This window comes from Asparagus officinalis, chromosome 3, assembly GCF_001876935.1.
Source record: "Asparagus officinalis chromosome 3, Aspof.V1, whole genome shotgun sequence".
Lineage (NCBI taxonomy): Eukaryota > Viridiplantae > Streptophyta > Magnoliopsida > Asparagales > Asparagaceae > Asparagus > Asparagus officinalis.
Genome location: NC_033796.1, coordinates 39,222,676 through 39,249,042, shown reverse-complemented (window position 1 = coordinate 39,249,042; position 26,367 = coordinate 39,222,676). Strand labels below are relative to the sequence as shown.

Genomic DNA, 26,367 nt, shown 5'->3' with positions numbered 1-26,367 from the left:
CATAATCTTTCGTCGCATTCATAAGCCCTAGGCCCGCATCTTTCGCCCTTTCTCTGCGTCTACAATGGCGGACGAGCTCGAAGAGCTGCTAGACTTTCTCTCCTCCCCTTCTCCTCAAGTACTCACCATCCAGCTCCCCCTCTCTCTTCTCCCTCCCCCAACCAAAACCCTAACTCGCTCTGTTTCTCCTTTCTCAGGTCAAAAAGGCCGCCGTCGACATCGTCCGCGATCTCACCGGCTCCGATGAAGGCCTCCGCCCTCTCTCCTCCCGCTCCGACCGCCTCCTTCCCCCTCTCTCCCGCCTCCTCCGAGATCCAGCGGAGCTCTCCGCTCCCGCGGCCGAAGCTCTGATCAATCTCTCCCAGGATCATGGGATTGCGGAGGAGCTTGTGTCCATTGGAACCGTGAGTACTGCTATGGATGTGATGTATAAGGTTGGGGATCGTAAAGTTGTGAGGTTGATGGTGATGCTGTTGGCCAATTTGACTCAATTGGATTCTGGAGCTAGGTCTCTTCTTCAGGTACATTTGATCTTGAAGTTTCGTGAATTTATTGAATTGATGTTTGTTTGTAGAATATACTTGATCAAGTTATTGGAAATGTAGACAAAGGTCAGATTTTTATTAACAAACGTGTTGAATGATTGATATGGGAAGAGAAGAAGGGTGAAGAAAAAGTTTTTGCTTTTCTGTTCTTACCGGCAACACTAGGATGTAGTAAATAATTAGCAGTTTCAACTTTGGAAGGGAGGGTAAATGTATTGGCCTTTGATGGTATAACATTTTACACTATACTATTAACATCTGATACTTTAGTGTAGTATCTCTGGAGGAACACTTGAAAAAGTAACAGTGATAATCTTCTCTCTCCGTTCCCCTGTGTTTATTCACAGTTAAACTAGAAGTTTTTTTGTTTAGCTGCCCATATTGAAATAGTTTCTTAAATTAGACCACAAGCCAATTCTGCCACAATTTTTCTCTTTACTTTTACTCACTTTATTCCTTTTTCCCAAAGGCCTCTGTATTTAGGACCGCAACCTTAGCCTTTCCTATCCTAAACATTAAATAAGATGGTTACGTAAACATTGAATACGATGGTTACTGATAACGTTTATATCAGATTTGAATCAAGACTTAATGAATCAAGTTAGTTTCTAATTGATAATAGCTTGGAAAATTAACACTCTAAAACAGCGATTAAGTGGTCAAACTGCATTATTATCACAATTAGTGAATTTCAGAATCCTGTCACTCATCTATCACACTTTATTTGAGTCAATTTCACATGAGTGTCGAGAGCATCCACTCAGTTTCAATCAAACTGCTTCTAAATTCTAGCTATTACAGTCAATTGTTATCCTGTCTCTTTAGCGTAGTGCGCAGCCATCTTTGCGTAATGAAAATTCCTATGAGCTGGGAGGGTTCTGTCATATACATTATTCTACATGCATTTTTAAGTCGGTATATAGCGTACTAAATGCTGAACTATTCTTGTCAGGTTGGAGAGAAAGTGGAAGGCTTGTATGTCTCTAAGCTTATAAGATCATTTTGTAGGTCATCTTCTGATGAAACATCTGGTTAGGTTTTTACCCTATCACAAGTCTTTCAGTAATTTTACGTCGGGAGTATATATCTTTTGGAGTTAGTAATAACTTTAATCTATGATCTTTATTGATAGCTGGGGTTATCTTTGTTTTGCTCTGGACTAACTGAGTTTCTGTCACCTTTTTTCTTTGTGATGATGATCTGTTTCTGTTTCTATTTGTTGCAGAAACACCTTACTCTATATCCTATAAAGCAATTTTTACCACCTTTCTTCAAATTTTAGAACCTAGATGTAGTGTTTGTATGGCTTTGGCCAGTCATATACTTAGCTACTTACTTTATTGTTTTGTGCCTGTGTAGAGGATACATTTGAACATGTTGCTTCCATACTTGTAAACATCTCGAAATTAGAAGCTGGGAGAAAACTTCTTTTAGAACCAAAGGGAGGACTTCTGAAGCAGATAATTCGCCAGTTTGACTCCACAAATTCTTTGAGAAAGAAAGGGGTAAGAGAAAGGCCAATTAATTAACACCAGTACTATTTCTTTTGAAGCGAAACTTATGCATCTCTTATACATGACAATCAGTTGCATATAGTTCATTGTTTTAACTTCGTATCCACTATTATTATTCAGATTTTTTTCTTATTTGAATTATTAATTTTGAAGAATGCTCAAGTTTCTACCTTTTGATCTTATGTCATCAAGCATGCTGGTTTGGAGCTCTAGTTTCTTAATTCGAGTTCTCCATAGGAAACTTGGGATAATTGAAGCTTGGTTGGACCTGAACTTGTCTTGTTCACATAATTCTGCTAATTTCCGCTTGCAATTAATATTGCAGGAAAAATGCTTTTGTATTCAAATTTTGAAATGAATCACATTAATCTCCTAACCATTGAAAGTTATGATTGGTTCCAAAATTTTCTTCAAATACTGTCGTTTTAGTTATAAAATATAGGATTTTCTAAAAACTTTAGCAATTTGAACATTATATAGATTTTAAATAACTTAGAATTTTTTAACATTTGAATGATAGCATTTACCAGAGAACTAGAGAAATTTTCCAAGCTAAATAGCGTTTTACTATATTTCATTGGTTTTAAAGAACTACATAGTCTCAAACTGTATCTGCAAAAAATTCTACTATGGCCAAATATACTTCAGTGCAGATTATTAGATTTAAAAGAAAGTTACCTCTAGACTCTAGCAATTTTAATAGTTCTATATTGGAAAAAATTTGTAAACCTTGAGATGCTTACAAATGGTCCGTGCCGCACTAGTGATTTATGGATATAGATTTGATAAGAAAGGAGATTCTAAGGGAGGTTTTGATTTAGGGAGTTGGCTCAAGGAGTAATAGACGGCACCTATTCATTTGTGGGAGTGGAAGATGTGAGGTTTGACAGCCGGTGCTCCCTTACAGTTCCATCGTACCCCTTCGGTCCCGAACTCACCCCCATCGGAGATGGCACCTATAGCCGTTGTGACCCACAATAGTGCCCAAAGATGATTTAGGAGTTGCATTAAGCACTGTGGCTAGGCTGGTGATTAGGTCTGACAGTGTTCAGCGATGTGGACCATCAGTACTCAGTGTTGATCGACTCGCGTTGTTGCTGCCACGGTGGCGAGGCGATTTTATTTTTCTAAAAACAAAATCAACCCGCTGTTGACGCCAAGTGGTGGTGGTGGTCATAGGATGGTCTGTGCCAAGCGCTAAGGCCTTCTCTGTCGGGTCCTATGACTCATGTTGCCAATCAGCGCGTTCGGCACCAGCAGTTCCTAACTGCTAGGGTAAGAATGTTTTTCTAAAATCTAGAAGTTTGAAGAAAAACAATTCTTATTTATAGAAATTAAAAATTAATCTCTCATTAAAAAAAATCCTAGATGTATTAAAGATTGGCCACTAGTTCATAAAGATGGAATTTTTTTAGAGATCTGACATCTCAAATGCCAAAAATAGTATTTATACACCGAAATTTTATTTTTTAATTAAAAAAGATTAATATATCGTAATTTTAATGTTTTGTGGACCAAATCACATTAAGAAACTCGAGATCTAATGTAATAACATGTAATTAGAATTATCATCTACTTCGATGCAATTACACGTGATAAAAGAAAGGATCTAAACCTTAAAACAAGATAAATAGATACAAGGAATAAATGCTAGCAATCCTAACATTGCGTTCTGATTCCAATGTAAGCTATGCATAGTCATAATGTTACATTAAACGCTAGGCGCTTTTAGGCGTCGGACTTGACGTCCAACGCTTAGTCGCCTAGGCGGGCGTCTAAACGATTTTTGGGCGTTTTTTTAATTGTAAGATAAATATATATATACTCAATCAAAGATGCATAAATACTAAAGTACCAACACTATTAACTAAATTGCTTGGTTTACCAATTACAATAGCTCTTTGTATGTTTATACCTCTCAACTCAAATTATAAGTCATCTCAACAGTGAAAAACTTATTCTCAACTCAAATTACTGTTAACTTATAAGTTACTGTTAAGTTTAAGTTAACAATAAACTTAAACTTAAGTTCATTGTTAAATAAAATATTATTAACTTAAGTTTACTGTTTACTTAAACTTAAGTTTATCATCAACAAAAAACTTAATATTAACTTAAATTTAAACTTAAACTTAAGTTTACTGTTAGCTTAAACTTAAGTTTAACTTAAACTTAAGTTTAACTTAAACTTAAACTTTAACTTAAGTTTACTGTTAACTTTCACTTCTTAAGTTTAAGTTACTGTTGTTAACTAATTTAAATAGATATTTAAGAAGTACTATTTACCTTGTTACTTGTTACAGAGATCGGGGAGCTCGGTGATGTTACAAAAGACGTTAGACAGACTAGACGTTTGAGCGAGCGCCTAACGCCTAGACCCCTGGACATACGCCTAGACAGCGCCTAGGCGTTTGACTATTTTAAATTATTTAATTATAATATAATTGATAAAAATATGTATTAAATTCATATAAATTTTCATAAAAAGATAGCAATCTTAGTTCCACAATAAATTATGCATACTTAGATACTAAATAGCCAAAATAATAATTAACAAGGTTAGAGTCTAAGATGTTTTCTTTTTTATTTTTAATCACAATAATTGATAGTGAATGTCAATGTTATAGAAATCTTAGATGTCGGAATAGTGTCTAGGCGGATTTCTTTCTTCATTTAAGTGGTGGTCGATGATGTTTTGTTGAAGGTCGAAGGAGGTAGTGAAGATGTTCATATTTGGAGGTTAATAGAGTTTGGAGGACGTATAGGCTACAACACATAAAATCATAACCAATGCCTACAGGATGCAATCCACGTAAGTAGATAATGCTCTCCTAAACGCTCGTAAAATCTAGGTGAGTAGCCTAAATACCGCTTAGGCGCTAGTTAGGCGGCCTAGGTACCGCCTAGGTCTAGGCGTACGCCTAAGCGGACTAGGCGGAGGTTTTTTAAAACAGAGCATAGTCATGTGGAATATGTAACTCTTTAGTTTAGAGCTTACATGTCCCGAATCTTCGGTAAGATTGTCACACTTTTTTCTTGCTCACCTGCCGAGAAGTGATCACACTTTTAGGCAAAAAGCTTCCTGCTCCTAACACTTAAAACATCAGATTGGGTGAGGAAGAAGATAATGTCTTTGGCGTAGCATGATCTATCAAGTTCTAGGAAAAGTGATTAAACAAACTAATATGCAAAGTAAATGCAAACTCACACTAAAATTGCAGCGGAAAATAACTACAACAAATAAGGAATGCATTCGCAATAAACCCGAGGCATGAAAGGTTGAGCACGGTCCACAAATTCTAATTGAGTACTCAGCGTTTGGGTCGAATTCCTGTTGACTTGATCCTATGAAAGGGTATCAAAATAAAAAGGGTCAGTTCAATATTAGATCAATGATGTAATAGTTTTAATTAACCACAAACTATAAGCAATCTAATTAAACGGGAACAGGGGCTTGAATCTGAGTTTTGTAATTCTCTATCGTTGTGGAATTCTGTAGGGTTCAGATCTGTGAAAGAGAGATTGTAACGTTGAGAACATTGGACCTGGTTGCTATCAACGACGAGGCTAAGGCTTCAGGTGCAAGTTTTGGTCCAGTTTGATAGGGGCTATGGAGAGGGTTTAAATTCCTGTGATGTAGGGGAGGAAAGAATAACGTGGCTGTGAAGATGAGATCTATTTTTAAGAAAGCTGTTGAGGAACTTGAATGAGATCAAAGGTTAGGATTGATCTGAAAGAATAAGCTTAAAAGGCATAATTTGAATCACTCTAGAAAATTTTTTGATCAATAATTCTCATTCAAATTCATTGGCGATTACATAAAAATTCCTTTCTTTTATAGAGATTCAAATAAACAGAAGATTAACTCAAATCTTATCTAAAAACATGTAAATGCTTATCACTAAACAAATCAAATCAAAACAATCTCAACCTTATCAACCTTATCAGTAACCTTACTCTTATCCTAACAATAACCAAATAAAATTTGAATTATCTTGAACCAAACCAAATCTAAGATCTCAATGAGATCTACGACGCCAAGTTCCTCTAGAATAAAATCGAGTATACTGACCCCTATCAACTCTCCCCGGATTGGAAAAATTCACCTCTGGTGAATGTTGATGCTGATGCTGATGCTCCTGGAGCAACTTTGGGTCGAGCTTTTGAATCTCTTCGATTTGGAGCCAAGAGTCCTCTGAAGATGTTAGTCCACGCCAACTAATTAAGTATCTCTAAAATCCTCCGTCAACAATTGATACAATTTCATCATCCAAAATCTGCTTAATCACATTTGGCATAATTAGGCGGTGGTTACAAACTGGTTGAATGTGGAGTGGTCAAGGTCGCTGATAGCGGATAGTGTCGTGTCGCGGGGAGGTATCGCTAAAACTATTTGGGGCTATTGCAGCAAAATAACGGTAAATATTGCAAAGTTAAATAGTGGTCAAATATAAATATATTTAAATATTCTAAAAAATAAGAAAAATTATAAAAAAATCTAAAATTTCTACAAATGCATATTTGATAACTAAGCATGAAATAGATGCGTAATAATTACATAATATTAGCAAAGTACTATAATTATAATGAATAAATAACGTACATGTTTATCAAAAAAACCATTATTTATCTCATTTCTTCAACTTTCAAGTCTAATATAAAAATTCTCAGCAATAGAAAAGCATGATTAGTAACATCATCATTATATTAACTATTAGAAATTTGACATGATAAATGAGCAAAGCAAGATAATATCACGATAGATAATGACAGTCTATAGATACTAAGCAAGCAATAAAGATCAAACTTCAAACACATGACATGTCTAAACTCCAATCTCAGAAGTCTAAATAAAAGCAAATTAAAAGCCAGAAGTCTCAAAAGTAAAGTGAACTCCAATCTCAGAAGTCTAAATAAAAGCAAATTAAAAGCCAGAAGTCTCAAAAGTAAAGTGACTAAAGTCTGAAATCAAGCAATGACGCGTCATCATTCATCATCCTCATCATCATCGCCGGTGTCGAGTAGCAAAATCTCATCTCTCAAAGCATCCTTGTCACTATCATCATCGTCAAGTTGGATATCCTCCTCATCTGAGTCTGAGTCATTAATAGGTCCCTCATCGTCCTCCGAATCTACCTCCTCGTGGGCTCTTGAACTAGAAACAATGTTTACCCTCCTTGTGGTCCTCCTTGGTTGCAAGAAGTCATCTGTTCTAGCTGCTTCAGAAACAACTCTAAGTGGAATGTCAGTCCCTGAATAACAATCCTCTTCCTCCTCAGAGTTGTATCCATCCACCACCCATGAATTACCGTGCCGACCATCTTTAGCAAGTAGGATATCCCTCTTCTTGCCATCCTTGTATCCATCTTGGTTCTGATCCTCAAGTTGAATTACACATAGACCAAATCGCTTCATCTCTTGCTATCAAGCCTATTTCTTTTCTTTGTGTGGATCTACAATTCAAACATAAAAAATATAATTTCTCTCAATATATTATTTATTGTTCGATGACTTTAATATGAGTAATTGAATTTGAAAATTTAAAACAAGGTAGTGACTAGTAGTGATTACCCCTTCTAACCAACTCCAGTTTCTCGCACATCCGGAGGAGCTACCTGTCAATCTCAGTATCCTAAGAGCTATCATTTGCATGTAAGGCATGTCTCCACCAAATGTGTCTCATCAATAAGCTGTTTGAAGAAAGTAAAGCAAATTAATCAATTTTAAAACTAGCAAATATATATCAAAATATAAGTCAATACCTAAATTATGGTCCTCAACAATTCTCTTCACTACTCTCTGTGCTCTTGGCTTTCCATGGATGAAAGCATCACAGTCCCTATACTTCAACATCTTAGTGAAGTAGATAGTATCAACGACAGCCTCATCAATAATATCTTTATTCCTAAAAAATAGCTCAGCACAATCAAGAATTGTTTGTTTAGCTTCCGCACTCTTCTTAGCTACCTCATCCTCCGCATAATAGAAAAGAGGATTTAGGAATCATGCAGCTAGGTGAAAAGGACTATCAAGCCTATTCTTAGCATGCCTCTCTATAATGGATATGATAGATATAGTCCTGTCTTCCAAGCAGCCATAATTTTCCTCTTCACTATATGGAGCTCTCCAACAATAAATCCCATTTGAGGACATTGCTAATAAAATCTATCCTCAACCATAGAAATTATCTTATCACGGCTAAAGTGTCCAGCAGCTCCCCTGCGTGCAACTCCCAAATAAGTTGATCCTTAAGTGACGTGTTGGGGATGCACAATCGAGTATATCTTTAAACAAATGACCATCTGTAATTGCAGGTAAGTCGTGTAAGAAAAGTGTAGATATCACCAAAATCTCTACAATCAGGGTACTCTCCTAAGATGTGTTCAAAACCAATTACTAGTGCACTCATCATGTTGAATATACTGAACATCCTACTTAGTGCATCGGCGACCTTATTTTCTACACTGGATTTATGTTTAAGTACAAATGTGTACTGCTGAATGAATTCTACCTATTTAATATGCTTAGGCCCTACTTTTTTTAGGAATTCAAATATTTTAGGGCTTGATGGTTAGGGAATAGGACAAATTATTTAGGTAACAAATAGCGATGCCAATACCTGAGACTATGTACTACAACATCGAACTCTTTATCATAGGTTGAGTAGCGTTGTTGAGTCTCATTTAAGCTACAAGATGATCTTCTTGACTCAACACTTCAATATCTACTCCCAAGGCATCATATGCAACCTCGAATACCTTAGAAAAATCATGGAGATGTAATATTGGGGCAGTTGTGAGTCTCTCCTTAATTTCCTCAAATGCTTTAGTAGCAGACTTAGTCCATTGAAATTCTCTCTTTATAAGACAATTTGTAATTGGGGACATAACGATACTGATGCGAAACAAGGGAGGTCTATCAGAATCAGTGATTTAATTTAAACAACGCACTGTTTCACCAAAATTCATGATCTTCGGTAGGAAATTAATTAAAATAGTTAACATGACAGATGGATTTAAACAAGATTTGCCTCAATAGTCATGAACAATTCCAATCCCGATCAATATAATCGCAATAATCATTATCATTGTATTAGTTTCACAATCAATATCAATTTTTTTAACAGTCACATGTTCAGTTACTCTCAACTCACAAAAACTAATCTAAGCAGTGAATATATGATAATAGTTTAGAGATAAAATACTCGTGCAATTAACTAACCAGATGAGATAAACAGAAAAATAAATAGAGCGAAACCTTCGTCGGTCTGAACAGACTCGACGTTGAGACCTCTGGAGGTGGGGCGACGATAACGGTGAACTGAACGACGATGACGAGGCGGAGATCTGACGATGACGAGTGCGACGGTGTTGAACTGATAACGACGTGGCGACGAATCTGAACGACGAAGGTGGCGGGGATTCTGAGCAGCGACCAGAGTGACGACGTCTGTAAGGACGATGGGACGATAGCGATGTGATGATTTGTGGTAAGCAGCTGTGGCAGTGGTAGTATTGCTCTGGTGGAGAATTTTGCCAAACAGTTGGTGTACATGAAGGCGACAGTTGTTGGGAAAGGAGGCTCGGTGACGGTGGGAGTAAGGCGTCTGCTTAGGAGGAGATAATGGTGCTGGTGGTGCGGAGGTGGAGATCAGTGGCAAGCTGAGTGTGAATCTGGTGGTTGCAGGGAAGAGGAGGATTTGACTGATTGTTGACGTGGGGAAGACGAGTGAATGCTTGGCGATTGGAGGAAGAGGACACATGGAACGACCTAGGGTTTCACATCCGAGGTCTAGGTTTCACACCCAAGGCTTCACACCAGATTTTAGCTAATGTAAATTTTCATCCAATAATTCATTATTTTTCTTAATCTCATACAACCTTATTTATAAAAAAAAACTACGTGCACACAACGTGTAATAAAAATAGAAACAAACAACAATCCCTCAAATCACTCAACTAAAATTAAACTAAATTTCAAATTTCAAATTTCAAATTTCAAATTTCAAATTTCAAATTTCAAATTTCAAATTTTAAATTTTAAAATATATCAACTAATCAAATATTGTCATTTCTTGTCCTCATTATTCTCCTCGGGTGGGAGGAAATTCGACTCCGTGGAGTTAGCTGCAGAAACTTGTCATCTTCAATATACTCTGTCTGCATTTTAATCTGTCATCAGTTATTTTTCTGCATCTCAAATCATTAGCTAGATTGCATTGTAAATTCACCATCTAAAATATTATCAAAACTCACTGCAACTTGGGTGAATATATAGAAATGGGGGTAAGGTGAAAGAACTCTCAGAACAATAGGCTAGGGTCAGGTTTATATCAGTGGACTGCCAATAACATTGTGAACTGTTTAATCACTCAATATTAAGAATAGAACTATGACCAAATTGATAATATTAATGTTGCTATTACTTATTTCAAGAGTTGGAAAAGCTCATAAATATCATGTCAAATCTTAAACAGCTATAAAGAAACTGTTTTGGACAAGTCCAAACCATCTAAAATATCAGCATTAACAGTTTTAAATTATGTCCTGACTCCATATCATTCATTTTAGTTAACAATGTAGTTATTCAAGTTAGATCACTGATTCCCCAATATATGATCAATGCAAATCAAAACAAAATGATGCAAATCAACTCAAATGACTATGTATGAAATGCAGACTCGAACAATGCGATCAATGGCAGATGTAACTCAACAAAGTGTTTAACATGCATAACGTCCTCTATCAAATGGAATAATTAGGTGTTCCTTTGTTAAAATGCATAAAAGTTTTCTTGTCCTAACAATGATAGTGAGGAGCATGCAAAAAAATGTATGACGAAGGAGTGTTTTTGTGCGTTTAACAGGAGAGAAAAAGGAAAAGAAAACACTCGTGCTCAAACTTGTATCCCTAATCACTATATTTTCCCAAAATGGATCAGTGTATGTGTGAGTGACTATCGGGACAATGCATGAGGGTTTGACATCTAATATGGTCGTTATTTCACTATGCTCAGTTTGAGTTTCAACTCCCATATAAATATCTGAGTGAATTTCTTCAAGAACCAAATCAGGAACGTGTTGGGTGTCATATTTGTCCGGGAGGACTTTGTGGGGAATACCAACAACGTTTTCAGTCACGGGGGTTGGTTCAGGAGGGGTTGAAGTTTCAATTTCAAGAACAACTTCAGGGATAACATCAGTGGACTCCGTGATCAAAGAGGTAGCTTGGGGAATAGTTGGAGTGTTGTCATTGCATGAAACTTTAGTTAACTCCATAATTACAGGGGTAGTTTCAGAAGGAACGAAAGTGCATGATTCTTTGATTGTACTATCCTGAATTTATTTGTCAGAGTTAGATTCTGTCAAATCTACGGTCTGGTTAACGGTTTCCTTAATAATGGATTTTGATTCCGCTATAGGCGGCTTATTGATTCTAACTCTGACCGGAGTTGTACAGACGGTAGCAACGTGCCCATATCCTTGACAGTTATAACACTGAATTATTAGGCTAAGTTTGAAGAGATCTCTCTGATTTCTGACCCTTGGGATCAACTATAGATTGGGAATAACTAGGGTTAAATTGACTCGGAGGCTGACTAGAGGTAGTGGCACGAGAAGACTGGGAGGAATGAGTTCGAAAATTCTGATTCTTATGAGATTGGTGGAATTTGGCTTCATCTAGATCTTGAACTAAGGCGTAAGCTCTCTCAAGGGTGTCTACTCCTCGAGCAAAAAGTTCGGTTTGGAGGTCACTTCTCAATCCGGCTCTAAACTTTGATAAGACTTTCATTGGTGCCTCTTGCTCAATGGTGCTGGATCAAGTAAACAATTCATCAAATTGAGCAACGTACTTTTTTGCAGATTTGGTTCCCTGAGTAAGATAATGCCACTTATCTAGCAATCTATAAATAAACGATGGCGGGAGATATTTTCGTTTTAGTTCGTCGGTCATTTCTCGCCAAGTAAAAATTGGTAACTCACATCTAATATGTTTTATCATTTCGAAGTTGGACCAATATTGGCAGGCTGGTCCAGTGAGCTTCATTGTGGCAAACTTGACTTTCTGGGATTCCGTCAGGACGTATCAATCGAAGTAGCAATCCATGCTCTTCAGCCAGTCAAAGAAAGTTTGTGGGTCGAGCTTACCATCAAAGGTTGGTGGATCAGGCACAAGTTGAGGTGGGGGTTGATGAACGATGTACCCATGACCTTGCGGTGGGTATCCATAGCCTTAACCTCGTGGTGGAGTTGTAACCCGCGTTTCTTCTAACCTAGCACGTCTCTCGTTGGTGTTATTTAGGGTCTCGCGGGTAGCTCTGCTCTCATGGGTTAAGTTACTTATTTGTCCGTTTAACTTAGCGATTTGCTTAAGTAGTTCGGAGAATTCGGGATTTGTACTGCCTGACATGCTGAGCTCATTAGTTGATCCACTTGACTCTCCTAAATTGATAGGGTAGACCTGTGCGAGTGGGTATGTACTAACTAGATGAGATGAATGGTGTGGATAAATAGCTAAATGAAATGACTATTTTTTTAAAAATAAAGACTCAACTAATCTAAAATAAAATAAAAATTTCCTAACCTAAAACCATGCTCTGATACCAAAAATGATGCGAAACAGGGGAGGGGGTCTATTAGAATCAGCGATTTAATTTAAACAACGCACTGTTTCTCCAAAATTCATGATCTTCGGTAGGAAATTAATTAAAACAGTTAACGTGACAGATGGATTTAAACAAGATTTGCCTCAATAGTCATGAACAATTCCAATCTCGATCAATATAATATCAGTATTCATTATCATTGTATCAGTTTCACAATCAATATCAATTTTTTAACAGTCATATGTTCAGTTACTCTCAACTCACAAAAACTAATCTAAGCAGTGAATATATGATAATAGTTTAGAGACAAAATACTCGTGCAATTAACTAACAGTGAATATATGATAATAGTTTAGAGACAAAATACTCGTGCAATTAACTAACCAGATGAGATAAACAGAAAAATAAATAGAGCGAAACCTTCGTCGGAGATAAACAGAAAAATAAATAGAGCGAAACCTTCGTCGGTCTGAACAGACTCGACGTAGAGACCTCTGGAGGTGGGGCGACGATAACGATGAACTGAACGACAACGACGAGGCAGAGATCTGACGATGACGAGTGCGACGGTGTTGAACTGATAACGACGTAGCGACGAATTTGAACGACGAAGGTGGCGGCGATTCTGAGCAGCGACCAGAGTGACGTTGTCTCTAAGGACGATGAGACGATAGCGATGTGATGATTTGTGGTAAGCGGCTGTGGCAGTGATAGTATTGCTCTGGTGGGGAATTTTGCCAAACAATTGGTGTACATGAAGGCGGCAGTTGCTGGGAAAGGAGGCTCGGTGACGGTGGGAGTAAGGCGTCTGCTTGGGAGGAGATGATGGCGCTGGTGGTGCGGAGGTGGAGATCAGGGGCGAGCTGAGTGTGGATCTGGTGGTTGCAGGGAAGAGGAGGATTTGACTGATTGTTGACGTGGGGAAGACGAGTGAATGCTTGGTGATTGGAGGAAGAGGACACAGGGAACGACCTAGGGTTTCACCCCCGAGGCCTAGGTTTCACACCCAAGGCTTCACACCAGATTTTAGCTAATGCAATTTTTTATTTAATAATTTATTATTTTCCTTAGTTTCATACAACCTTATTTATAAAAAAAAACTACGTGCACACAACGTGCAATAAAAATAGAAACAAACAACAATCCTTCAAATCACTCAACTAAAATTAAACTAAATTTAAAAATATATCAACTAATCAAATATTGTCATTTCTTGTCCTCATTAGGTACTAAATCCTTTAACAAATCTCCTATAGAATGTAGCCAGAATGTAAAAGCTTCTGACTTGATCCATGTTCGTAGGAGTAGACCACTCTTTGATAGCAGGTCTGCTGTGACTCCTTCACTAAAGACTACAAAACCCAAGTAGTTGACTGATGTAGACATGAATTCACACTTTTTTAGATTAATATGTAACTTTTCCTTACGGAGGACGTTTAAAATTTGTATTAAGTGAAACATATGTTCCTTCCGAGTTTTACTAAAGATTAAAATATCATCAAAATATACAACAACGATCTTTCCTAGGAACGGACACAAAACTTGTGTTATTACCTCATAAAGGTGCTAGGTGCATTGGACAATCTAAGCGACATGACTAACCATTCAAACAACCTATCCTTAGTCTTGAACGTGATCTTCCACTCATCACCGACACGAATACGAATCTGATGACACCCACTCATAAGATCAATCTTAGAGAATATACTAGATCCTGCTATGACATCTAATAGGTCATCTAGCCTAGGAATAGGGAATCTATATTTAACGGTGATCTTATTGATCTCTCGAGTATTTACACACATATGCTAACTACTGTCTTTTCTTAGGGGTAAGCAAAGCAGGAACGACACATGGACTGAAGCTCCCCTAACAAAACCTTTTCGCAACAATTTATCTACCCGACGACGTAACTCGACATGCTCAGTAAGGTTCATCCTATAGTGTGGAAAATTCGGTAAGGTGGCTGCACTAGATCGATAACGTGTTGGATTTCTCGCATTGAAGGTGACTCATCAAGAAGTTTATCGGGCATAATATCCTTATAATCGGAAAGGATTTGACTAACTTCGGGAGGGTGTTTTGGTGGTTCACTAATAGTGCTCTCACTAATGGTCACTATCACACACATAAAACCTTCTGGAGCGCTCTCCCTAATGAATTCCTTTCGCTGACTTTTCCTACGTGGGCTGCTGTCTTTAATGCCCTTAAGCTCTTAAGCTCTTTTGGTTTTGTCAGATTCAAGACTCCTTTTACCATTGAACGTGAAAACAAAATTATTTGACTTTCCGAAACTAATAACATCTCTATTGTATAACCAAGGTCGTCCAAATAAAACATGGGCGACATCCATAGGGAGGATATCACACGAAATGTGGTCTGAGTAGCTAAACAATTGAATAAGAACTAAACATCTCTGGGATATAGGTATAGTGGTTTTATCTACCCAGGTGACACTATAGGGCTGCGAATGTAGTTCTAGCTTTAGACTCATGTGTTTAAGTGCTGACTTGGCTATTACATTGACACAACTACCTCTATCTATTATAAGCTTATACATTTTCTCATTAACTTTAAAGTAAGTGTGAAAGATAGAGTTCCTACACTAATTATCTTCATTTCGTGTTGTTAACGTACACCTCATAACGCCTAAAGAGGTGACTAATAACTCATCGGCATCGCAATTCCATTATTAACCTCGTAAATGTCTTCTTCCTCATCTTCATCATCATCTTCTTCTTCTTGGCTACCTGAATTTAGGTGCAAATTACGACTGGGGCATTGGTATGCATAGTGTCTTATACCCACAATTAAAACATTGTTTGGGTTTCTCGTCTTTCTTTGTGGAGCTACCTACAGTGACCTTTCCCTTTTGATCTGTAGACGTGCTATTATAATTTAACTTATTGTCTATTTGTTTCTTAGACGACTCTCCTATTGCGGTAGAGAATTTCTTTGTGCTAGTTGTCTTGAGATATTGCTCGAAATCTTGAGCAACTTGATAGGTAATGTTCTAACGAGGTGGTTGTGTGAGGAATCATTTCTCGCTTGATGTCTGCACTAAGACCTATATGAAATCTAGACAAAGTAACACTAGGATCTTCTTGGATGTCACGATGAATCATTAATTCATCAAATTTGCTCATGTACTCTTGGACGGATAGACTACCTTGTTGTGAGCTGCTTAATTGATCTAACAATTGAGTCTTATAGGCGAAGGGTAAATATTTTTCTTTTAATCTTTCTTTCATCTTGTCCTAAAATTCTATAGGTGGGCGTCATAGGTGCTCTAGCTATCTTTTAACCGAGGTCCAATAAATTTTTGCTGGTCCAGACAATTTCTTTTTTGTGAAACTAACCCTATGATAATCAAACATGTTATACCAGTCAAAATAGTAGTCTATGTCTGCTGTCCAATTACTAGAAGCTTGAGGATCATGTCTCCCATCGTAGGAAGGGGTTTCCACTTTAACTCGCTTCGTTATATACATCTGGCCTATTTTTATCCTCTTGGCCTCCATCTAAATTCCATCTAGGAGGAGGAAGGCGAAGTCTATTATTTAGGTTCTGTGCTCTAGATATATCCCTATGATGTTCATCCCTATCCTGATTGTTACCTTTAACCGATCGGCTTCGAGTTTAGTGACTCGCGCATTAAAATCCTCTAAAGTTTTCGGGATCTAATCTAGAGTTTCATTTATATTTGGTTCAGCCATATAGATCGTACCGCGATGAAACTGCATACAATTAGCAACCTATAATAGAAAAGAATTGAAGAGAAAAAAATTAAACTAAACTACAAATTTTCTCTCTTTTTTTTATTTTTTTTTACCGAAACTAGAAATAAACTGTCCAAAAAAATCAAGTTCTCCTAAAAGCAAATTCGCCTAAATCAAGTTAACTAGAAATAAAGCCTTTTCTAAAATTGAAAGAACTAAAAATTTTCTTAATAAAATAAAATTGACTTACATCTTAGGTTGGGCTAGTGGAAGTGGCCTAGCTGCGTCTAAGATTTAGACTCTAGAGTTTGTGAAAACGTGGGTTATTACAAACATGCAGATAGTATAATCAAGATTAGCATCATTGATATGACACTCCTCACACTTTCATGATGACAATTTTCTTTTCTTGGTTGCTAATAATATTTTTTTTACTTCTTAAAACCTAGACTTTGATATCAATTTGATGTAATACGATCTATCAAGTTCTAGGAAAAGTGATTAAACAAACTAATATGCAAAGTAAATGCAAACTCACACTAAAATTACAGCGAAAAATAACGTTAAATATCAAACTATAATAAACTAACAACTAATAGTAATAACTAATGCAAAAACTACAGCATATAAGAAATGTGTTCGCGATAAACCTGAGGCGTGAAATGTTGAGCATGTCCACAAATCCTAATTGAGTACTCAGCGTTTGAGTCGAATTCCTACTAGCTAGATCCTGCGAAAGGTTATCAAAATAAAAGTCTCAGTTCAATATAAGATCAATGATGTAACAGTTTTAATTAACCACAAAATATAAGCAATCTGATTAAATGGGAACAGGGGTTTGGATCTGAGTTTTGTAGTTCTTTGTCCCTGTGGAATTCTGTAGGGATCAGATGAGTGAAGGAGAGATTGCAACGTCGAGAACACTGGAGCTGGTTGCTATCAACGGTGAGGCTAAGGCTTCAGGTGCATGTTTTGGTCCAGTTTGACAGAGGCTATGGCGAGGGTTTAGATTCCTATGATGTGGGGAAGTGGAGAATAACGTGGGTGTGAGGATGAGGTCTGTTTTGAGGAGAACTATTGAGGAACTTGAATCAGATCAAAGGTCAGGAGTAATTTGGAAGAATAAGTTTAAAAGGCACAATTGGAATCACTCCAGAAATCTCTTTGATCAATAATTCTCATTCAAATTCATCGACGATTACATAAAAGTTCCTCTCTTTTATGGAGATTCAAATAAACAAAAGATAACTCAAATCTTATCTAAAAACGTGTAAATGCTTATCCCTGAACAAAACAAATCAAAATAATCTCAACCTTATCAGTAATCTTATTCTTATCCTAACAATAACCAAATAAAATCTGAATTATCTTAAACCAAATTAAATCTGAGATCTCAATGAGATCTACCATGCAAAGTCCCCTCTAGAATAAAATCGGGTATACTGATCCCTGCCAGTCTCTGTAGTATCTTCTAAGTCTTTCCAGCCATTATTAGCAATTTGTAGATTTCATAAATTTACATGTTTAAAAACATAGGAATAGCAGAGTCCGAAAAATGGGTACAGAAAAGAATAGAAGAATGAACTAAATATATTAGTGTTAGCGGTAACAGATTGCCATGGGAGTGTTATCTCTACATACAACCTAGTTTCCCTTATTTTGTCAATCCTCTTTTGTGTTTTAGCCTTCTTTAATAATCTTTGATAGTTTGCAGGTATGTGGAACCATTCGTAATTGTTGTTTTGAAGCTGATAACCAGCTGCCAAATTTGCTTTTGGTATCAGAGTTCCTTTGGCCAGCACTTCTTCTGCCTGTTGCCAGCAATAAGGTGAATTTTTTAGATTATCTTTTAAAATGTCTATATTGTTGCACATGGATTTAAAGGATTTAGATTTAGTCTTGTAGTAGTCTGGGATCATTAATGGGGCAACAAAAATAGGCATATGTAAAAGAAAATGGATGCAGGCAATTAAAAGAAGATATTATAGTTATTATTTTATGCAAGGGGATGGCTGAGCTGAAAGGAAGAAGAGGATTCATGTAGCCAGCTGGAAACTGGATAAAAGCTTACAAGCTTTGTTCTTGATTTACTACTAATGATATTGTTGTTGTTGTACGATACTAGTCACTATGCATGTGCAAGACATTAAATGATTCTAAACTTCTATTTACGGCAGATTAAACTTGTCAGTGCACTGTCCTAGTTAATGACACCATATCTGACCCTACAATAACAATGCCCCAATTCTTCTGTTGGAGTTGATTGGTATATTTATCACTGTCTTATCATCACATTTCCCAGTAACGCTTATGTTGACTAAGCTGTAAGCTGTAGAAACTAATTCATTAAATGATGGGGACGCATTACACCATGGTACATCTTGTTGTTCTAATATCTTTAACTGTGCCTACATAGATATAATATATTTTACTGTGTCTAGATAGATATGGATGTTCATTTAACAATTATTTCCTTTACTCTCTTCATGTTCTTCAAATTACATATCGTTCAAGTTTGAGTCACTCATTTCAGAAGCAGTACTGGTCCAGAATCATAATGGCTTACAAAAAAGTAGTAGTAGAGATATCACTCATACATATTCAAGGGAAGAGTTCTGTTATTATTCTTTTTTTTTTAATTTTTGTACCACTAATACATATTTATTCAAGGGAAGAGTTCTGTTAGTATTCTTTTTCCTTTCATACTTACTTTTTGTTCATGAATTGAAAACACTCGAGAGATTCCATATAAATACAGAAGTCCCTATTGAATGCATTGTAGAGTGAAGTTTTGAAACTTAAGTTGCAGTCTATCCGCATTAGCCATAGATATCTTAAGGATGCTTACCTTTCTCGTCTTATTCTCGGGTCTTAGTTGTAGATCACTGACTTCCTGCGTACGTCGTCAAGTTTTAAGTAGATTTCTAATATCTATTCTCATTTGTATTATTTGTTACTTCTCTCATAAACATTATGAATCCATATGTATGTACAGTTTACCAAAGAAAATTCTGTATAATATCATGTGTTTCAAATTTTATGTTTATAAGGTGATTTAGAAGGAAAAAAACAGTAGTAGAGAGGACTGTCTTTAAAGTAATATGTATTGGTTTCTGAATTTTAATTTTGGTTGTTAACATGCTTATAGCTCAAACCTCTCTGGCTCTTGACTTCTTGTCTTCATATATGGACATAGGTGACATGTCCTGCATCTACTTTGGAGATAATTCTTAATCAACCATTGTCTGTCTGTTTTCATCCTAGATACTTCAACTTTATCTGCGAGCTAGTGTTTGTTTCATCCGTAAGTCATTCATAAATGCATGCACATATGCATTTAGTGCAAACACTTTCTTAGTAGTTAGTAATATCTTGTGGTTTGTCTTTCGTCTTTTTTTCTTTCTCTGACATGATGAAATAACCACAGGTTTACAGTCAAGAGGATACCTCAAAAATGCCTCTTGAACTTGGGAACGCACTTTCGCATGACCGGGAATCGGTTGATGATCCAGAAATTCGGAAACAAGCGCTGGAAGCAATATACTTAATCTCTATGCAGGTTAAGTTTTTGATTTCATGCAAGCAATATACTTAATCTCTATGCAGGTTAAGTTTTTGATTTCATGCATTTTTCTGCACACATGCTCTAGAATGACCATTTTGCATTTCTTTTATGATAGTAAAATGTATATGTTGTTATAATGTGTATGTATACATAGTTTGGAACATATTATTGAGAACTTTTTTCTATTGTCAATAATTTGTTAATCCAGAGTTCCAGACAATTCCAGTTATATGTAGTGCTTAACTATTTTCTCCTGTTTTACTTCAAACTATATCCTGCTCACCAAACCCTCATATTCAGATTCATACTGTTATCTGCTTGTATATTCATATGATTGTAATACATTTTTACCATCTTAGTCAATATTCATCAGCTTATTCCTAATGTATGCAAGGCTCCTCTAATTTCTTAATCATAATTGTGCTTATAAGAACTGCATCATGTGCCCTATTGGCCTTCCTTTGACTTTTTGCTTCAATGGTTTGAACAAATATGAAAGTTTGATCCTACCCTAATTTAACCTTGGGAAGACCCTCATGGAGATAGAGGACTTGGACATTTAGAAAAGCATTTATGCTGCTTTTACCCTTGGCCCAAACATTTTGTCATATTTGCTGAGATTTACCCATTAGCCTCCTATCTTTGATATCCGTCTACTAGTCAACATTGATTATCATTAACTAATATAATGACATCAACAACAACTGCTGACCATGTGTATTCTTCCAATAACTGACCCGTCATTCCATGTACAAGATAAGGGATTCTCTCACTTAAAGTCTATTGCAAGTTTGCTTGCTCTTGCTATTTCTCCTGGATATTATTGCTGATTCTGTTTCGTACTGTTCAATGATATTCATCTCAACAATAGTTGTATATTTTTTGCGACATCTATTACTAAATTAATTTCTGATGATTGTATTCCATTTATTTGTTTTCTTTCCCAGTCGTTAGTAACCACATAAAATTATTTGTTATCTATCCAAATCTCTAGATTAGTTTTGCAACCAAGTAAGCTGTCTCCTTATATGTTCACACTTCACAATATGGAATATTGTGATCATTATCTTAAATGGCTTTAGTTTTTAGGGAAAATTGCATACGGCTCCTTACAGATAGGAATTTGAGCGTCCTCCTCCCTGATCTTTTTGGCGATGCTAAAACCCCGTTTGGCCCAAAAGAACCATGCTTCCATCTTCTGGTGCCCAGGTGAACTTTTAAAAATTCCCAAAGTAGCCTCCCTTGTCCCATGTGAACAATCCTTCTTTTTCCCCTCCCTTATTCCCCTCTATTATTTTTTCTCTCATCTCTTCCATGAACCCATGAACCCATGAATCCATAGACCCAAAACATCATAAGTCCATCCCTTTCCTCGACCATCGCCTTTTCCCTCTTCGCCATGTGGTACTCGGACATGAAAGAAGGCGGAGTTACGGCACAAATGGGGACACAGTGGGGGAATGAAGAAGACAACAAAGGGGTGTGGAGGAGAGATGGACGTTTAGGGGATAGGTAATGGTCGAGGAAGGAGGAGAAAAAGAAACTTGTACTTTTGCATTTTTATTCATTAAGTTGTTAGTAGAGGCAACGGGAGGGCGGAGGAGGACAGATGGATGGTGAGGGGGAGAGGTAGTAGTTGAGGAAGGAGGAGAAAAAGAGAGGTGTTTTTATGTTTTTATTCAAGAATCGTTATCATTGTTCATAAAGTTGTTACTTTTGTACATATTATGTTAGATTTGTTCATAAAATTGTCACATTGTTATAAAACTGCTACATTTATTCATTAATTTGTTACCTTTTACATTTGGACCGCTCTACATTATAATGTCACTTTTTGTTCAGAAATTGTTACCTTGGTTCATAATACCGCTACCTTTGTTGATTGATATGTTATTTTTTTATGTTTCGTGCAGAGTACACTATAAAATATCACTTTTGTTCATAAGTTGTTACGTTTGTTCATTAAATGTCACCTTTTAGTGAGTGGACGATGGGTGGGTATTTTAAATGGAGTGAAGTGGCAATGGAGAGAGATCACAACGGAGTAGGAAGAGAGTAGCAAAGCAAGGAGAAGGGGCAAAGAGGAGAGTCCATGGCGGAGGATGAGGATAGACAATGGAGAAGAGACTAGAGAGGAGTTAGGAGGAAGAGGGGCCACGGCGGAGAAGGATGGACGATTGAAAAGAAAGAAAAGAGGTGGGAGGGAGGAGGAGAGATCGCGGTGGAGGAGTGGGAGAAGAAAGAAAGGTTGGGGTTGGAGGAGAAGAGGGGGAGGGGTGATGGAGGAGAATAGAAAATATAGAAAAAGGAAGAGGCGAGGGAGATGGAGGAGGAGGAGGAGGAGGAAGAGAGAGGGGCGGTAAAGGAGAAGAGGTGGTGACGGAGAAGGAAGAGGAGAGGCGAAGGCAGAGGTAAAGACTACTGTGGAGGAGGAGAGAAGATGAGAGAAAAGGGAGAAATATGATAGAGATTGAAGATAAGGGCGAAAGGTATTGTGAGAAACATAAGTCTAGAGGGTTTTTTTTGCTTGCCCAAAAAGGTCAGGGAGGAGGATGCTCAGATTTTATTTGTAGGGAGCTAGATGTAACTTTTCCGAGTTTTTATCTAAATGAGCTAGCCCTCTAGTTACAAGTGGTTGATGTGTGCATATCAGTGGTTGTTGGTCTCGTTGAGCAATGGCAATTAGTTCATGCGTTGTAAATGCAATGAGCATGCCAGATTGATAATGGTGTGTGATTGCGAAATGTCAAGTGGCCATCCATATTCGTTGAATGTTCAACCATCTAATCAACTTTCAAGCTTGGGAAATAAATTTATTTTCTAGGATATGCCTCGTTGGTCCTATTCTGATTAGATAAAGTGGAAGAGGGAAATCAATGGATGTTGAATTACATTATTGTTTTCAATGTATTAATACAGATTTTTTTTCTCTTAGTTCATTTATATATTTTTATTTAACAAAGTGTTTTCCATCAATCCACTCGAGCAGAGGTATCATAAATTTTTGTCTTCTGTTTGTTTTTGGTTGCTAAGTTATGAATGGTCTTTGTAAAACTGAAGCCCATAGTCATGAATTTTAATTAGGACATAGTTTATGATAGTTGAAGGTTTAATAAGTTCCATAATGAACATTATGTTATGAAAGTACTGTGTTAAGCTCTTACTTCCATGTATATTATGTTTCCTAGGCTTCAGAAAATCATAAGAAATAGGCAAGAATAATGTTTTATTGGGTCGACAGCTAATTATAACTTTACGTGGCACGGTATTCATTTTCTTTTCTCACTTTAGAGAATGGATCAGCAGTTAATATGATGACAAAACAACTTAACAGCAAAACATCAAATAATCCGCAACTGAAGTTCCATTCAGTGTTATTTAAAACTTTATTGCTATTCTTGAATTCACCTCGCTGGTTTGAAACTTTAACGTGCCATTTGAATGAGGTTTTTTTAATCCTCTTTCAGGAAGCTGGACGAAGAGCTCTGTGGTCTGTGAATGGCCCACGGATTCTACAGGTTGGGTATGAAGATGAGGAAGATCCTAAAGTAATGGAAGCATATGAATTGGTTGGATCGTTGGTATTGCAGCCTATCCTTTAACCGCATTTATTAAATCTTCTTTTTTTATTCCCTATATTTTCTTTTGATTTTAAAGTTAATAGCACTTCAACTTCATATTGTGCAACCCTGAAGAGAAATATATTATTAATTATTAACTCGAAACCTAACAATTTAATAACAAAAAATGTCATAAGAAAGCCTCTTTGTCTTCTTAGTGGTGCCTTGACCCCAGTCAATTGGAAAAAAATGGAGGAAAAAACTGAAAAAGAGAAGACTTTAAATACGGCATCTTTCAGTTGGAATGACCATAGAAGTAGGATATTGAGGGGGGGGGGGGGGCGAAGAAAGTGGTTACTTTACGCTACAATAATTCACGAAATTAAGAGAAAACTGATGGCACAGATTTCTGTTGGTATTAGGATTTTGACTTTGAACTAGATTTTTTTTATTATAGTTTTATCTAAAATGTGAGTTGTTTATTAGATTTTAGTTGATTAGAATTTTACTGGACTTGGAAATCTTTCATTGTAGTATTATTAGGATTCTTTCTTATATCTAGAACTAGATGCATTAAGTAGAAGAGATGTTTATGGAAATTGTGATTTCTTTCCAGATAATAAGCAATTTTGCTAGTTTTGGATCGTGTGATGCGACCTTTGGTGTAAAAACTTCTTTGAGGTGTGAAATGTCAAATAACTGGGCAACTTCACTTTATTAAAAATTTTCACCTTCTCTCTCTAATTTCAAGTTACAAATCCTGAACCCTTAAATAATCTCAAACGGTATCAGATCTGTCCCTTATAAGAATGTTTTTACTATACTGGCTTAGTTTGAAGGCTAAGTAAGTTATCCTTCAAGTGTGTTGTGCTTAAATGGGACAAAGATGTTTTACTCCATCATGGTGATATTCTGATAATGAATAGAGGGCGATGCCTATTATTAATGAGCAGTGCTACTATTGGCCTGGGTAGTTCCAAACCTTCTACTACTGGCAGGTTACTGCTTGGCATTTATCCTTCAAAAACTTCTCGCTTTTGATGATTAACAGATTTCTCGTCTCCATTGAACATCTAAACCAATATTCTGATATCTTCATGTTTACATTTGGCTGTTGTCCCATTAGTGGTTGGTACATGTTACGTAGTCTAAACTGGCACCTAATAACAATGTACTGAAATTTATAACTTCGTCACATTCTCGATATGAGAGGATATCTGGTTTCTAGGGTGATAAAAATGGGATGCACACTGCGGGACATTCTTAAACTAATACTTAAATTTTGTTTACGTTGTAGCATTAATCAATCTGTAATTCTTTCCAAGCAAAACTAACAGCCAGTTTGAGTACCCAATAGTAGGCTAGGATTTTGACTAGATCCTATTCTTTTGACTCACAAGTTCAGTTTTCTTCCTTGTATTCCCATACACAGTTTATTTAATATACTCCATCAGTTTGATTATATTCATTGGATAGTGAACTTCTTAAAGATTTATTCACCGCAAAGGAAAATATATATGTAACTTGGACCTTTTAATTTGTTTGTTTTAACAGCTTGTCAATAATGCTGGAGCCGGTGAATCTTGAGTTCATATGTTAAAGATGGTAAAACGTTCAAATTTTGGTTCTTGCTGATTGGAGTACAGTCGTCAAGTGCAAGCAGAGACTGCAACAGGTTATTATTGTATGGAACCGCGAATTTTTTTCCCCCGTGAAACAGTTATTTTTTGTCTTGTCTCGTTATTTATAGGAAAGTGTATCAGTTACTGACACTGTAAAAGTTCAAAAGAATTTTACTATATTGTTTGAAGATAAATCATTAGAAACAGCTTTAATAAACATGAGCTTGAAGTTGAACAACTCTGCTTATTGTTATTATTAGCACAGAGGAAGATCAATTTAGCCGGAATCTGATTGGATCTTGAGCTAGACCAGAGTAGGCAGTATTGAAGAAAATGTTTCTTGTTTATTCCTCATCCTCTCGTCGTCATCCTGTTCATCTTCAGCATCTTCATCCTGCCATCAAAAACGAAAAGTAAGATTTCCGTTATCTAAACAATCCAGCACAGAAACTCACTTAAGTAGAAAATTTAGAATGCGTCGGCCTAGCGACTAGCAATTCAAAGTCTGGTTGCGAGGAAGTATTGTTGTGTATTGCAGGTAGAAGCAGTGGGTGATCGATAACCTCATGATAATAGTAGCCTAGGGATGACAAAATGGGCCCAAAACCAATTGCCCACTCATTCCCACTAGCTAAATGAACCATCTAAACCCATCCATTTAATTAAATGGGTCATAAATTGGTGGGTATAGTTTCTATTAAAGATAAATAAGTCATTAAAGGGCGGGTTATTACCCACCAATTTGTCTATTTAGATGGATATTGTTTTAAAAAGATCCTCAACGTTTTAACAATTACAAAACTTATTTTTAAAAATTAAAAATTATAGAAAACACTTAAAATGACTAACAACCCCTTAAAATTTTATGATTTGCAAAAAACACCCTCAAAGTTTAAAATATTATAAAACCGCCCTCAAGAGTTAAAAATTATTAAAAAAAACTATCAAAATTTTTTAACCTCACAGATGACACATGAAATTCAAAAATTACCAATAACCCCCTGAAATTTTATAATTTACAAAAAAATACCCTTAAAAGTTATAGAAAATGAGAAAAACAACATCAAGACTTTAAAATTACCAAACAATCTTAGAGTTTTCTAAACTTGCAAATGACACATGAAATCTAAAAAATTTCAATAGCTCCCTATAAATTTAAAATTTGTAATTAACACCCTCAAAGTTTTAATTTTTTAGAAAAACACCCTCCATAGTTTAGAATTACATTGTATCATTT

The 26,367-nt window shown here is 36.4% G+C and overlaps 1 protein-coding gene across 2 annotated transcripts; it reads left to right on the top strand.

Annotated features, from left to right (window-relative positions):
- LOC109833878 (protein HGH1 homolog) lies at positions 39 to 25,368 on the top strand. 2 transcript variants are annotated; one of them, XM_020401725.1, is made up of 9 exons: positions 39 to 118; positions 198 to 521; positions 1,498 to 1,576; positions 1,905 to 2,050; positions 18,098 to 18,211; positions 19,580 to 19,687; positions 19,811 to 19,942; positions 23,416 to 23,529; positions 25,063 to 25,368. In XM_020401725.1, the coding sequence occupies exons 1-9, from the start codon at positions 65 to 67 to the stop codon at positions 25,093 to 25,095; spliced, it is 1,104 nt and encodes a 367-aa protein (XP_020257314.1). In that variant the 5' UTR covers positions 39 to 64; the 3' UTR covers positions 25,096 to 25,368. The 2 variants fall into 2 exon arrangements, with proteins under 2 accessions (XP_020257314.1, XP_020257315.1); XM_020401726.1 differs by lacking the exon at positions 19,580 to 19,687.